The sequence below is a fragment of the Pyrus communis genome, chromosome 9 (genome assembly GCF_041283825.1).
Source record: "Pyrus communis isolate YQ-2024b chromosome 9, ASM4128382v1, whole genome shotgun sequence".
NCBI classification, from domain to species: domain Eukaryota; kingdom Viridiplantae; phylum Streptophyta; class Magnoliopsida; order Rosales; family Rosaceae; genus Pyrus; species Pyrus communis.
In genome coordinates, this window is record NC_142573.1 from 725437 (window position 1) to 740883 (window position 15447).

Sequence of the window (15447 nt, forward strand, 5' to 3'; positions counted from 1 at the left end):
AACCTCTCATTTACAAATAAAGAAGAATATCATCCGATTATATGAAATTTTGAACGAGTGAATACAAAAATCATAAAACAAAAATACTGAGATTTTATAGTATATTTTTTTGGGGTGCCTTCTATTTTAATTTTTAAGCAATAAATGTTTGGTAAATGATTATGATACAGTATTCATTCAATATCACATACCTTTTTTAACATTGCAGACTGTTTTTAATTTTTAATTATCAAATCAAATAAATTAAAAATAATTAAACAATAAATTTAAAAAAGATATATAAGAATTAAAAAAAGTACTTGTAAATATCACCAACCAAATAAAATCATGCAGATTGCAGAGCGTGGCATACTTTTGACAAGATGGAACGTAGCCAGTTAACCCTAGTTTGAAACTGGTAGTTTTGTTAGGTCAGCATGACACCTCTCCTCTCTGTATGTGGTTTGAGTTTGATTGACAGAAGACTTAAAAATTACTATAATTTGCTTTTTAATTAATTCAATTCATATTCTTATTAGCCGACGTCTTGTCCTTTCAATTTTGTATTATCTCTCCACTAATCAATCTAAATCTAATTTTTTTTTCTAATCTTGCATGATCACATCAAAAGAGACAAATTGAGAGACGTGGATAAGAACTTCAGTTGGATAAAGGACCAAGATGAAAACGATGGAATTCACCCTACGCCAAGGCTGCGACAAAATTGATCATAACCTAATTAACTTGTAAAGGAGATTTTCAAGATCAAAGAGTGGCCCAGCATTAATCGCACAATGTTGTCTCATACTTGTATATACCACATATTAGTATTGAATGTGTGAGATTTTATCATAAAAAATTTATAATATATATATTACGTTTGGAACTATTTAGGATCATGTTGTTTTTTTCGTTGCAAATCTTTTTACATTTTTGAATGATGTTACTAAACACGTGTTCAAGCTTCTCATTGATGCATGGGTCGTGGCTAAGAAGTAGATTTATTGAATTTACAAGAACGTGAAATGAATGTAATTGAAGTTTATAACTTTATGTACGTTTTTAATAAATTTACAAAGTATTTTCTTAACAAGATGTTCATAATTTTCCCGAGTCAATCCAAGATAATTAGTTATTCACATGTCACTAACGGGCTTAACCATTATAAATACGACCATTTAAACGTCCACCCATACACTAAACTTTTGTTAATGTAGGAGCATAAATGAAGATAAAGATTAAGGTCCTACACCTAAGAAAAGTAAGTATATAGACGTGTGTGTATCGTCTGCCATAAATCAACAAGTCTTTCATCTTGTAACAGAAATAAAGACCTTCATATACTTTCCTTTTAAAGCGATAAATGCCTTTTAGTTTGCCTTGTGTAAGAGTTTGGTATTGTTTCCATCTCGATTGTTCTTCTTCTTTTGTGTTTATTTACCTTTTTTATGTCTACTCTACGTCGACGACGTCCCTTTCATGCACGAGAGGCAATAGTTAGTAATTGTAGTGGGCAAGCAATCAACACTCCATTCAACCTGAAGTTTCATATGCTTTGCCCCTGAATTTGCCTCCTCGTGGGAATGTGTAGTGCAAGTCCAGCAAGATCAATCGCACCTCATCACTCAAAGAAAAGAAAAACGCTTGGATTCTAATTTATATGTGTGCAAACATGGACGAGAAAAAAAAATCATAAAAATGGTAACAGTTGTGTTCCAAGAATCCTTTGCACAGGTATTAGGTAGGGTTAGGTTTCCATATAGTATTAGAGAGAAGCGTGAAAAGTGCAGTTTAGGTATTCTTTAGAAAGTTAAAAAAAACTGATGCCGGTCCCACATGGTTGTTCGACCAAAATGCAGTGGAGTCAGAATGCAAGGGGTAAGTTTGAGTGAGGAGAGATTCTTGTGTGAGGCCGCCAAATGTAATGAGTGATGAGTGTGGCGTGAGAGGGGGCGGGACATGAATGATGATAATGAAAATATCTAACAAGGATCATTGCTCGTACAATGGTGACTGGTAGATGAAATTAAGTTGCTCCCAATCGTTGTTTGTTTTAGAATAATGCTAGGTAAATTAAATTTTAAATCATATTTATAAATTATATGATATGTTATTAATAAAAAATTAATACATTAATTAATATTTAAATAATAATTTAATCATAAAAAATTACATATTACAAGTAAATTGTCTCTCTCAAGTGCCACGCACTTTTTACTTTTATTTTTAATCTTTCATCGAGTGGTGGTGGATACTTAATTAGTTTACTATTATGTTTAGAGAGAACCCCATTAAAGAAATAAAATAGTTTTAAGAGCTTCAAAAAAGGATAACAAAGGGGTTTTGTCTTTCCTCCTCGCTTTCCAATACTTGCTAATTAAGAACTAATCTGTCCAAAAAGATGGATAAAGTTTCACTTAAGGGATTTGACCTAAAAAAAAGTTTTACTTAAGAGGGAAAACACACAGACAGGTCATGCAGTGCGCCACGTACATGATCATGACATACGATAATATAAGGGCATATATGATAGTTGAGTGGGGTCGATGGCCCCCATGCCCTAAATCTAAGTCGACATAGCACATTTAGAAGATGTGAATTCACTAAAACTTTGTATGATATGAAGAAAAAATTATAAGTTCAGGAAACATGAGATTCGATCCGAAGCTCTTCTATCAACTCCTCCTCAATTTATAGCAGGATAATCAAATAATAGAGTTTCATTTTGGCAAAGCAATGACAAAAGCTATTGAATTAATTGAACAGACAGGTACAAAAGGGATTCAAGTACAAATTGCAAGACGTATCGACATAAAAGAAATTGTACGTGTTGAATGGATCTAAGAAGGTAGAGTTCCTCTACAAACCATTCGAGTTAAAATTGATTATTGTTCCTATGCATTTCGAACTATCTATAGGGTAGTATAAATCAAATTTTGGATAATTGTAGACAAGGAATAATAAGAACTTACAACACTTGCCTTACAGGGATCTATCAGACTATCTCATTTAAATAATAATCGGTCATGTCACTTGATCTTTATCGAACCGACTGTAATATTTTTTTGTTTTATTTTTAAATTATTCTATCTAATTGAATGAGATTTCTCAAAAGTTATGTATTATTTATGCATTTTAAAGACGTTTGGATTGATAAATAACATTCGATGATTGTGTTTCGTATACCAAATAATTGCTCGTGTAGTGTGAGCTTTGAGCAACAAAAAACTATGTATAAAGTTAATGCTTGATTCTAAAAACACGAATAAAGAAGAGATTGAAATTGATTAGCGATTGAAGCATAATTGCTGTTTTGGGCTGGCCTTGTCTCTATCGTGTGGTTTGAACGCATCCACACCATACTTTGGTCATATCTTCACTTGGAATAATTATCAATCAATCAGTCAAATTATTGAATATAAGAACAAATTCATATGAGACGCGCCGTCCACGTGGCTTTCCTCCTCCTCTCTCTCTCTCTCTCTCTCTCTCTCTTACTGATATTTTTCATAGAATTAATACCAATAATTTTAACGAAAATCTCCCAGTACTATTTATTTTACCTTTTATTTTATCATTATAGTTAAAATTCAAAATTTTCAAACAATTTTCATTAATTTTCCTATTAAAACACATGCTAATGTTGCAACTGATTCTTCTATACATTATCAAACCCAATTCATTTGCAACCGCCTAATATAGGGTGAATCTTGGGTAGGATTGCTATATGTTTTGAAACTGATTACCCACTAGAACAATGAACGGTTGAATTTGCAATCATCGAAACGGATAAATAATTGAAACAAAACATAAAAGAAAGAAAGATTTGAGCATGAAGAGTAAAAATATGGTAGATGCTCCTCATTTTTACTAAAAACCAAGACAAGGAACAAGAGATGGGCATCCCAAACTCTAGCTTATAACTTGAGGCACAAAAGAGGGGGAAGACATCCTTTTAAGATCTATTCCACCAAAGCTACCAGATTCACTCATTCAGATCCTTAAAATTTGATTCAATGATTAAAATTATTATAACTTTTAAAGGGCTATTGTTTATAGCCGTTGGATTAAATTTCAATAGTCTAGATGAATAGATTCGATGACTCTGATGGGAGAGATCCATAAAGGATCTCTTTCCCAAAAGAGGCACACAAATTGACTTATCGAGCACAACTCTGACAATAAGTCAACCATCCATTTTATTGTTATTGTATGTTTGTCCATTTACATATTGAGCCTCAGAGGTTTCTTGATCCATTTTTATTGGGCCTAAGCGGAGCCGCGCTGTATGTTAACTACTCGTGCCACCGACCCTCCGCCCGCATCGAACTTTTGTCGTCTCGGAGGCTTCTGAAAACATGGGTGTGGCGGCGAAAATAGCACCGTCGATGCTGTCGTCGGACTTCGCCAATTTGGCATCGGAGGCTGAGCGCATGCTCAAATGCGGCGCCGATTGGCTCCACATGGACATCATGGTACGCCCTCAATCCATCTCTTCTATTGTCCGATGAATTTCAATGCTTTTTCATTAATACCATGTCTAGTGTTTGACAAAAACCTCGTCTTTGTATTGCAGGATGGGTAAGTTTGACTCTTTTTTTTTGTTGCTGTTTTAGTAATTCCCAATTTCTCATGACTCTCAAGTGGCTGCCAACGATTTGGGTTTGCTAATTCCTTTTTTATTTTATTTTTTTTTTAACAAATTTATTTATTTGGTTAACTTTGATACATTGAGTAGTTAATGATTGGATAGATTTTGAAAATTCTGTTAAGGCTTGGCGCAAAACTGAGCGCAGTGACATTATAGGATTCGTATAGCCCGACCGACATGATCTAGTGGGATAAGGTTTTGTTGTTATTGTTGCTGTTATGATAATTCTGTTAGCTAATAATTGGATTAATGTGTGCTTTTTCGTATTGAAGTCGACATCTTTGCATAATCTATCTATGAAGTTGCTTTCTTTGAAAAATTTCGTATGTGCTTACTGAAGACTTTGTAATTAATTGATGTTTTATGTTAATCGCAATGTTTGCTTTTTCTCACGAATGTAAATAGTGGGTGGTCTTGGATTCATTTATCTTTCTGACCAACAGGCACTTTGTCCCGAATTTAACACTCGGTGCTCCGGTCATTCAGAGTTTGAGAAAGCACACAAAGTAACTACCTTGACATTGTTTTACGTTCATTTTTATCGAGTATAAATGGATGTTGGTATAATCGTATCATTCTTTTTTTTTCGCTACAGGGCGTATCTTGATTGTCACCTTATGGTCACAAATCCACTTGATTATGTCGAACCTATGGGAAAAGCCGGTGCTTCAGGTTTTACATTTCATGTTGAAGTATCTAAAGGTTGGTTGTGGTCGGAAATTGGAATGTTCCTATTTTACTTCCTTTACCTGTTCGTGTGGTATTTTCTTGATACAAAAGGGACTCCCTACTTTTCCTTCATTATCTTTCGTTATCCTTGTTTGTGCAGACAATTGGCAAGAACTTGTTCAAAGAATTAAGTCCAAGGGCATGACGCCAGGTGTGGCATTAAAGCCCGGAACGCCAATTGAAGAAGTTTATCCTCTGGTCTTACTTCTTTCTTTGTATCTAAACCCCCTACCCCATATAGTTTGGTGTATATGTATTGATTGACCAGGCTTACTTGCATGACATTTAGTGACCTAGGAAAGACAATCTGATCTTTTGTCATCGTATCCATTGTTTAGTATTCAGTAACTGTCTACTCCGGAGAGATATTTTAATACAGAAGATATTCAAATGATGTTTTGTTATTTACAGATAGAAGGTCAAAATTGTGTGGAAATGGTTCTTGTTATGACGGTAGAACCTGGGTTCGGTGGACAAAAGTTCATGCCGGAAATGATGGAGAAGGTGCGCACACTAAGACAAAGGTACCCTTCGCTAGATATAGAGGTAAGTCAATAACCTCACATGTTTCCTCTCAACACACATTTTAAGGGTTGTTTCTTCCGGGGACACGTACAAAAGTTCCTTTCCATCTCATGTCACAGGTAGATGGTGGCTTAGGGCCTTCAACGATTGATGCGGCAGCTTCAGCCGGAGCCAACTGCATAGTTGCAGGCAGTTCCGTGTTTGGAGCCCCTGAGCCTGCAACAGTAATATCCCTTTTGAGAAGTAGCGTTGAGGAAGTTCAACAAAAAAGTTGATAGTGGTATGGGCAAGACATCATAATTTGCTATTTTTTTATCAACATATATTTACAGTGTGTGCCTCTATGATCGAATTGACATGGTTTTAAAACTGTGATGAGTATGTGGATGCTTTTTACGTATTTCTTGTGTGTTTGTAACACCGGCTTATGTCGTACTCGAATATCATGACATCCCTCAGCTGGCAATCCCTTCATACATTGCATACATATATGTCGATCTTTCCCTTTTTTTTTTTTTTTTTTTTTTTTTTTTTTTTTTGTTATCGGATTGCTTGATGCTGGAAATACAACCGTATTGACGATGTGCTCATTAACTTCAGGGATTTGCCTCTTTATACATAAATATGAAGGATGACTTTAGTATCTAAATATATCATTGCAAATCATCATGGTTTTTTCTTTTGAGATGAGATCAGCTGGGGGTGTTGTTGGGGGTGGGGGCGGGGTTTGGAGTGGTAGGGGTAGAGAACAAGAATCCCACATACTCAGGAAATTATTCATCGTAGTAGTCAGTTTTCGAATGAGTCATAAGGTGAATTTAGGCTCATTATGCAACAAAGATGCTACTGGGTCGGTATCAATCACTCATTATCATATGTTTTTTTTTTTTTTTTTTTTTTTACATGACAATACGTGATTGGTTTGGGTTAATGACTTGGTAGCATTTTTGTGCATGGAAGTTCTCCCCTACAAGGGAAATCTTCAGTTGCTTACATTGGGAATATTTGGTTAAAATCGTTTCTCAGCAAATTTTCTCCAGACAATCCTGTATTCCACGTTAGCACATGTTTATTTTATATCGAGATTATGTTGTTCTCCTGATCTCGGGAGTATAGAGCACATGCACCAGACATCATATGCGATCTGAACACAATGTTTGTATTTGGCATCCACTATTGAATTGTCACATAAAACTAGTCTTTTTTTTTATTCGAGGAAGACGTAAAAGTGGAGGAATGCTAAGGGATTTTCGTAAAAGTTACTTTAACACCTCACAGTTTAACGTTAATTCTCATACCAATATTATAAAACAGTATGCTAAAAACATGACGTGACAGAGTTTATAGAGAGTGAGTTGCATTAGCATTTCTCAATGTTATGTTATCCATTTCATGGGAGAGAAGAAATTACATTAGGAAGACCTATAAAAAAACATAATGAAACGCTTAAGTACATATTTAATGAGACAAAAAAGTGAGAGATCGGATTGATGCTTATTAGAAAGGGGGAAATTAAGTTCTATTTTTTTATTAACAAGTTTAATCTCACCTGAGCATTGTCGTATAGTACACGTGCAGCCGGGCAGTAACGTAACTTTGTTGTGGATGCGTGGTGGGAGAGGAGAAAATTGCAACTCCCAACTTGTTATATCTCGGCAAAAGCATTAGGTGATTTTATCTCTTAATCTTTTTTCCTTTCTTTCCCTTCTTACTTAAATGATTCTGTTAAACCACGTCAACATCTTATATTGATTCTTTTTTTTTATAAAAATAATAAGACAAAAAATAAATTGTAAAAGAAAGAAAAAAAAGATGATGAAAATAGAAGCGGAGATAATCTTACTCTTACAACTTCAGACATGCTCCAAAGTCCCAAGTTGGTAATTTGGTAAATCTTTTATTGTTGACCGAAAGGGAAGTGGGCAGCATGTGTTATCACGTGCCCTTCACTGTTGGCTTCTTAGGTTCGTCCATTGGGACTTGGATTTCTTAACTTAAGTCTTTGCTTTGAACGAAATGCGCATTCATCTTTTTTGACTTTGATCTTACGATGTGGAAATTTTTTAATATGTTTGAAATATGGGTGTACATCACTTGCCAAATATAAGTGGAGGGATATTAAAAAAAAAAACATTCTTGTATTTATATTATAACATGTGACATATCATCGGTCATGTATTCCTGAAAAATCTCTTATTGGATGTGCTTGAAATTTTGAGAAATATGGGAGTTTCCAACTTTATAGTTGGATTTGCCAAAACCAAGTTTTTACTAATCTGATTCTTAGTTAGACTTAAAACAATTGTACAGACGTCAAAGATTTGATAAATTTTGATGTTCGACCACCCACTCACAAATAAGTGAACTGTAATATTAGGGTTTGTACCTACTTATGATCTAAAGTGGTACCTAAATGTAGAGAGGCTGACTGCTTTGTGAGTCGGTCAAACTTTTTATCCAGTCCGATGACAGGCCACATAAATTTCTTCAAAGAGTATTATCAAGAGAATTCATATAGTATGGAGGTTATTGTATCGTTATTTTTCATTTTGAAATTCAAAACAAGTTTTATGTTCGATTCTTTCTTTTTTCGTAAGATTAAAAAAATTATGTGATCAGCGGAGAGGACTTGAATATTTGGTTGATTGGTGAGTGGTGGAGCATCTCAACCTACGATCTTCATAACCAACTTGATCTATCAATAAAACGTAGTCCTTTATTTCATGCCTCGCTTTTAACCTGCATCACTGTCTCTTCTATTGTATTTCCATTCATTTTTATCCTCAATTTTCTCCAAATCCTGCATCATTTTTATCCATACTGATGTTGCCTGCTTGCCAATTAAACTTTCTTCCATCCTTTCATTTCATTCACAAGGATAACGTTTGAATTACAAGTTATTACCTTTTGTTATTGACATGTTACCTATTAGTATTATCTATGATTTATCGACACCATTTAAAGTGACTAAATAACATATTGTCTAGAGAATAATGGCTTATGATCAATATCAAACTAGTAACTGACGGATTATCTATCGATAGCATGTCGATACGTTTTTTTTTTGACATATTATCTACCAATGTTATCGATGACTTATCAACCCGACTTGTTAAATAACAAACATCCTAACCGATGAAAAAGTGTTTATGATAAGTGACATTTGGAACTTGGGGATAAGTAGCTGCCCATTAGCTAGCATTTGGTAATGGAGGATGGATGGATTAGCCCAAGGTAAGGACTAATTAAACAACTCCTTTGCCATGCCCAAGAATCTTGTTCATGAACAACTTTGACAAAATTTTCCCATTCAATTTTCAAAATTATATTTTGTATAGATCCAAAATATTCACCTTCTCAAAGTAAGTTTTTTATTTGTTTTTATTTTTTGTAGGCTCATGTGGAACTGAGTGGTCGGCCTAGTTCATCGGCATGGCTGCAGCTGCTGCTTCTTCTTCTTCCTTCCTATTTTTCTTCTCACTTCTTACTGTCTCTGCATTTGAACAAAAACCACACAACATTTTAAGCTGCAAGTCCACGTCTCCTGACGCTTCCGGCTACTACTGCAACGTTGCAAATGCATCATCTGTCGGGAACAAGTGTGCAGCTTTTGCGATTCTTCGCACTAACGCGTACTACTCCTCTCTCTCCAATCTGAGCGCTTGCTTGGGGCCTCAATCCATTGGTGATAGCAGACGCGAACGGATTTTCAGCTAACACGGAGTTTCTTCCTAAAGACGAGCTTTTGTTGATACCGATTGATTGTAATTGTGGCAGTCGTGGTGTTCTTCGTGCCGAGTTGACAAAGACTAGTAGTGTGAAAGGAGAGAGCTTTTACGGCATTGCTGAGTCACTAGCGGGCTTGACGACCTGCAGAGCTATTCGAGAGAACAATCTGGGAGTTTCGCCGTGGGGGCTTGCTGATAAGCTTCAGTTGGTGATCCCCTTGAGATGTGCTTGTCCATCATCATCTCAACTTGTGAAACAACCAAGACTCTTGATTTCATATCCGGTGAGTGGTGGGAAAACGATTTTCGAATTGGCTGTTAAGCTCAATACAACACAAGAAGCTATCATATCTGCAAATAACAGATCATTCGAAAGCCTTAGACCCGAAAGTTTGACACCTATTACATCTCTTTTGATTCCGCTTGAAGGAAAACCTATACTCGGTTCCCTAGCAAAACCCCGGCAACCCAATTTGCGCTTTCCGGCAACTAGCATCCCAGCAATTAGTCTACACAAGAAGAAGGCGAAAATGGACCAGATCGGATTATATGTCGCACTTAGCGGAGCCATTGTTGGAGCCAGCATTGCGATCGCGGCAGCATTCTTGCTACTTAAGATGAAGAAAAAGAAAAGGACTTCACCTAAAGGATGTGATGTGGAGCTGCAACAGCTCAGCCTAAGTGTGAGGACAAGTGACAAGAAAGTCTCGTTTGAAGGATTTCAAGATACTTCTGACGGTCAGATCGTCCAGACCACCACCCCACGAAAGGCGCTGGTGGAGATGTATACAATTGAGGAGCTGAGGAGAGCAACCGAGGACTTCAGTTCGAGCAACCATATCGAGGGATCTGTGTACCACGGCCGCCTAAGCGGGAAGAACTTGGCTGTAAAGCGCACGCAGCCGGACAGCATTTCGAAGATAGAGTTCGGCCTTTTTCATGGTGCAATTCACCACCACCCCAACATAATGAGGCTGTTGGGAACTTGCTTGAGGCCGGAGGGCGAAGAATCGCTTCTGGTTTTCGAGTACGCAAAGAATGGATCTTTGAAGGACTGGCTCCACGGCGGATTGGCAATCAAAAACCAGTTCATTGCGTCATGCTATTGTTTCTTAACGTGGAGCCAAAGGCTGAGGATAAGTCTTGATGTGGCCATGGCATTGCAGTACATGCACCACATTATGAACCCCCCTTATGTCCATCGAAATGTCAAGAGCCGAAACATTTTCCTAGATGAAGAATTCAATGCGAAGATTGGGAATTTCGGCATGGCAAAGTGCGCTGAAAATGAAGCCGAGGATCAAAGCTTCGGGTACATGGCACCCGAATATCTTCAACAGGGTGTGATTTCTCCGAGCATTGACATATTTGCATACGGTGTGGTGTTGCTAGAGGTCTTGTGTGGACAAACGCCAATAAGCAGGCCGGGCGCTAAGGGAGAAGGAAACTTTTACATGTCGGAGAAGATCAAATCCGTGTTGAAGTCAGACAATGCAGAGGAGCTAAGAGAGTGGATGGACAGCGCGTTGGGGGATAATTATTCGTTTGATGCAGCTGTCACATTGGCAAATCTTGCGAGGGCCTGCGTCGACGAAGACCCTAGTTTGAGGCCTAGTGCAGGGGAAGTTGTCGAGAAGTTGTCGCGATTGGTGGAGGAGTCGAAAAGCGTGGAGGGAGAGAATATTTTTATCAGTGAGAGCTCTTGTAAGCCGCTGGTGAAGGCAGCAGCAGCGGCAAACAATAAGTGAATAAAGCATTGGAGGATGCAAACAGAAGACATGTTCTTCTGGGCGCTGTTACAAATGTTTTTAATTTTGTCTTAGGTTCTTGTCATAGGGTTCTTCTGCTTGTATATATATATATATGTAATATCTTTGTTTCTTCAAATAATATGGGCTTAAAATATCACTGAACTACGGTGATTAGCTTGAACGGTTGTTTATTATATAAGCATGATTTCTTATTGCTTTGTTTTATAGGAGCATGTGCTGCATTGACTATCTCAGTCAAGCATCAGTCAATTCAAACCAAAGAACGACTTTTATCTTTAGACCTCGTTCGGTGTAGAGAATTATCTATTCTAATTCATTTTTTTATTACAAACGAGGCCTTTATATTTCAGAACATTGAACAAGAGGGAAGACTCTTGAACATGAGATGTCATGATCGTCATATCCCAGACCAATGACAAAATGAAACAAAAACTAGTTAAAGTACATAAAATGCATGATTAACTTAAACTGCATGAACATGGAGCAACACCAACCCTTGTAAAGATAGGAGAAGGAGTAGACTTAGTAGAAAAGCATTTTTATTTTATGGGATGCAATATTCTAAACTACTCTTTACAGGTAGGCGATTTGTACTCGAAAATAATGTCCTAATCAACCAGTCTAATCCAAATATGCCGTAGAGAAGCAAATGAATGAACGTAACAATCTCAGTCTCAAGTTAGACTGGCTGAAAACCGGCACTCAAGCCATAAAGCCAAGTAACAATGAATGAACAATTTACAAAAGTAGCAAAAACAAACCAAAATCACACTTCATACACCATCATTCAAAGCATCATGACCTTAAACTCATCAAAATTGAGCACCCCATCACCGTTGAGATCAAACCTCGCAATCATGCTCTTGCACTCGTCGACGCTCTTGGACTCGCCGAGTCGACTCAACAACCTCTTAAGACTCTTGGGCGTAATGCACCCACTCCCGTCCATCACGTACATCTTAAAAGCCTCACTCAAAACACACACCTTCTCTTCGTCGCATCCTCCGTCGACAAACTTGACAAAATCATCCAACCCCAGCAGCTCGTCGCCGTCTGAGTCCAGGTACTCCACCGCCACCTCCGCCTCTGTCAGCGAGAGCTCACCGCCTATCGCTCCGGCACATTGTTGCAGCTCCATAGGAGATATCTTTCCGTCTCCGTTGCCATCAAATTGCTTGAAAACGCGCTCGTATTGTGCTACTTTCTCCATTATTTAGAAGCCTTTTTTCTTTTTCTTTCTGGAAGTTGTGTACTTGTTGTGTATGGTAAGCGTAGGGTTCTGGGTTTAATGTGGTACATATATGAGACAATGCCGCGTGTCGTGGTTGACCAACCAACTTGCTGGACGGGATGCTAGGTGTTGGGTACTTTCGTAAACACGTGTGCAAGAGTGCAAGACTATGTTTTGTACAACAATATTCTATTTAAGAAAATTATTTTAGCCAAGTCATTTGATATAACGACTTTAACATTTAGGTATCGATTTTAACATTGATGTGAGTTGAATTTAATATTTTCGATTTACAAGTAGGGTAAATTATTATTGGACTATAGTGCTCAATCTTAGTAATGTCAAATGACAACTTTAAAGTCTTATTCCATTTAATGGGGTGGATTGTATGAATCGTACAACACTACTGCACATGGTTTCAAGTCATCTTCTACTTTTTTCATCATGTGCTTCCAGCTCATAATCGCATTTTCTAGCCGCGTCCATCTGTAGGTCTTCGGTTCATTGTACAAGCCGCCTTAATTGATTTTTTCTCATACGGTCATTCTTATTTTATCTCGAATACCATCATTCATAATCATATCCTGTCTCATCTAATAAATATTTGTCATGAAATAAATTGATAACAACAAAACATTTCCACTCTTTCAACTAAAAGTAATCCTAGTATTCCAACAATTTTCTGTTTATAAAAGAATCTCATAAAACGGGCCAAATTAAAACAAGATTCTAAAAACAGAGGTGATAGGAGAGTCGTTGGCTTTTTGTACACAAATTGGATTATAGTGACCGACTAACTTTAATTTAAAGACTTCTCGAAGCAACAGATTTCTTGGATGGACCAACCGTCCGGCGCCGACAGCCAAAACCGCCACAACCACCATAAAAATTAAACGAAAGTAGCGAGCAGCTTCTTTCTTGAATTTATATCCAAATTCTTTGGTTTGGTGGCGATTCTATTCAGATTTCTAAAACGGTTTTCTTTATCCACTAGTGCCCTAATTAAAAAGGGTAAAGTACAAAAAACTACCTCAACTATTGGGGTCACGACAGTTTCATACTTTATCTTTTAAAATTGATAATGTCATACCGCATCTTACGAATTTGTGACAATGTCATACCTCCGTCAATTTTTCTGTTAAATGCTGACGTGGCAAGAGACGGGGACCACTTTCTATTAAAAAATTAATAAAATATTATTAAAAACTAAAAAAAAGATTTAATATTTTTTAAATATTAAAATAAGAAATAAAAGTAAAATTTAAAAAAAAAGGGTAAAGTACAAAAAACTACCTCAACTATTAGGGTCATGACAGTTTCATACGTCATATTTTGAAATTGACAATGTCATACCGCATCTTACGAATTTGTGACAATGTCATACCTCCGTCAATTTTTCTGTTAAGTACTGACGTGGCTTGATTCGGGACATACTTTCTATTAAAAAATTATTAAAAACTAAAAAACAATTATTTAATATTTTTTAAATATTAAAATAATAATAAAAAGCAGAGAAAAAAAAAAACCATCAGTTCGTCCCTCCCCTCCCCCTCCCCCTCCTCCTCCTCCTCTCTCTTCTCCCCAACTTCATTTTCTTCCCCACACCTGCAAACCCAAAAAAAAAAAAAAAGTTTGAAAACCCAACAACCCCCTGCGGAAGAACAAGAAGGAGAAGGAGGAGGAGGAGGAGGAGGAGGATGAGGAGGAAGAAGAAGAAGAAGAGGAAAAAAAGGAGGAAGGAAAAAAAAAAAAAAAAAAAATTCCCCCCTGTCGGCGCAGAAGAAGAAGAAGGGAGAAGGAGGAAGAAGAAGAAGAAGAAGAAAAGGAGGAGAGGAAGAAAAAATAAAAATAAAAATAAAATTTGAAAACCCATCAACACCCCCCTGCGGAAGAAGAAGAAGAAGAAGAAGAAGAAGAAGAAGGAAGGAATTTTTTTTTTTTTTTTTTTTTTTAAACGATCAACTCCCCTGCGGAAGAAGAAGAAGAAGAAGAAGAGGGAAAAAAGAAGGGGAAAAAAAATTTGAAAATCCATCAAACCCCAAATCCACCACTTTCATCCATTCTCCACATCCTCTTCCGCACCCATCCTCTACCTTCTCTGCTCACCCATCTTCATGCCGACGGGATCTGGAGTTTTTTTTTTTTCTTTTTTTTTTTTGGGTTGCAGGAGGGAGAAGAGTGTGGGTGGGTGTGGGTGTGGGTGTGGGGAAATTGAGTGTGGGTGTGTGGGGAAGACAAATTGGATTTATTATTATTTTTTTTTTTTTTGTTGGGATTTGCAGGTGGGGGAAGAAGATGAAGATGGGGAGAGGAGAAAGGAGGGAGGAGGGGGGAGGGGAGGGGAGTGACGAAATGAGGGGTTTTTTTTTTTTTTTTTTTTCCTGCTTTTTATTATTATTTTAATATTTAAAAAATATTAAATAATTTTTTTTTAGTTTTTAATAATTTTTTAATAGAAAGTAGGTCCCGAATCAAGTCACGTCAGCACTTAACAGAAAAACTAACAGAAAAATTGATGGAGGTATGACATTGTCACAAATTCGTAAGATGCGATATGACATTGTCAATTTTAAAAGATGAGGTATGAAACTGTCGTGACCCCAATAGTTGAGGTAGTTTTTTGTACTTTACCTTTTTTTTTTTTTTAATTTTACTTTTATGTATTATTTTAATATTTAAAAAATATTAAAACTTTTTTTTAGTTTTTAATAATATTTTATTAATTTTTTAATAGAAAGTGGTCCCCATCTCTTGCCATGTCAGCATTTAACAGAAAAACTAACAGAAAAATTGACGGAGGTATGACATTGTCACAAATTCGTAAGATGCGGT

At 36.7% G+C, this 15447-nt stretch overlaps 2 protein-coding genes and 1 pseudogene across 3 annotated transcripts; 2 read left to right on the plus strand and 1 right to left on the minus strand.

Annotated features, from left to right (window-relative positions):
- The first annotated feature begins 4190 nt into the window (after positions 1 to 4190).
- LOC137740130 (ribulose-phosphate 3-epimerase, cytoplasmic isoform) lies at positions 4191 to 6358 on the plus strand. Its single transcript, XM_068479942.2, has 7 exons — positions 4191 to 4454; positions 4556 to 4560; positions 5074 to 5136; positions 5226 to 5332; positions 5460 to 5557; positions 5771 to 5905; positions 6004 to 6358. Exons 1-7 carry the CDS (start codon positions 4338 to 4340, stop codon positions 6157 to 6159), a joined length of 681 nt encoding a protein of 226 aa, XP_068336043.2. The 5' UTR covers positions 4191 to 4337; the 3' UTR covers positions 6160 to 6358.
- A 1053-nt stretch (positions 6359 to 7411) lies between these two features.
- On the plus strand, positions 7412 to 11588 carry LOC137738749 (protein LYK2 pseudogene; annotated as a pseudogene). Its single transcript, XR_015966805.1, has 2 exons — positions 7412 to 7552; positions 9279 to 11588. The product of XR_015966805.1 is annotated as a protein LYK2 pseudogene (transcript).
- A 450-nt stretch (positions 11589 to 12038) lies between these two features.
- On the minus strand, positions 12039 to 12645 carry LOC137738712 (putative calcium-binding protein CML19). Its single transcript, XM_068478185.2, has one exon. The coding sequence runs from the start codon at positions 12592 to 12594 to the stop codon at positions 12172 to 12174; it is 423 nt and encodes a 140-aa protein (XP_068334286.2). The 5' UTR covers positions 12595 to 12645; the 3' UTR covers positions 12039 to 12171.
- Positions 12646 to 15447: the final 2802 nt, after the last annotated feature.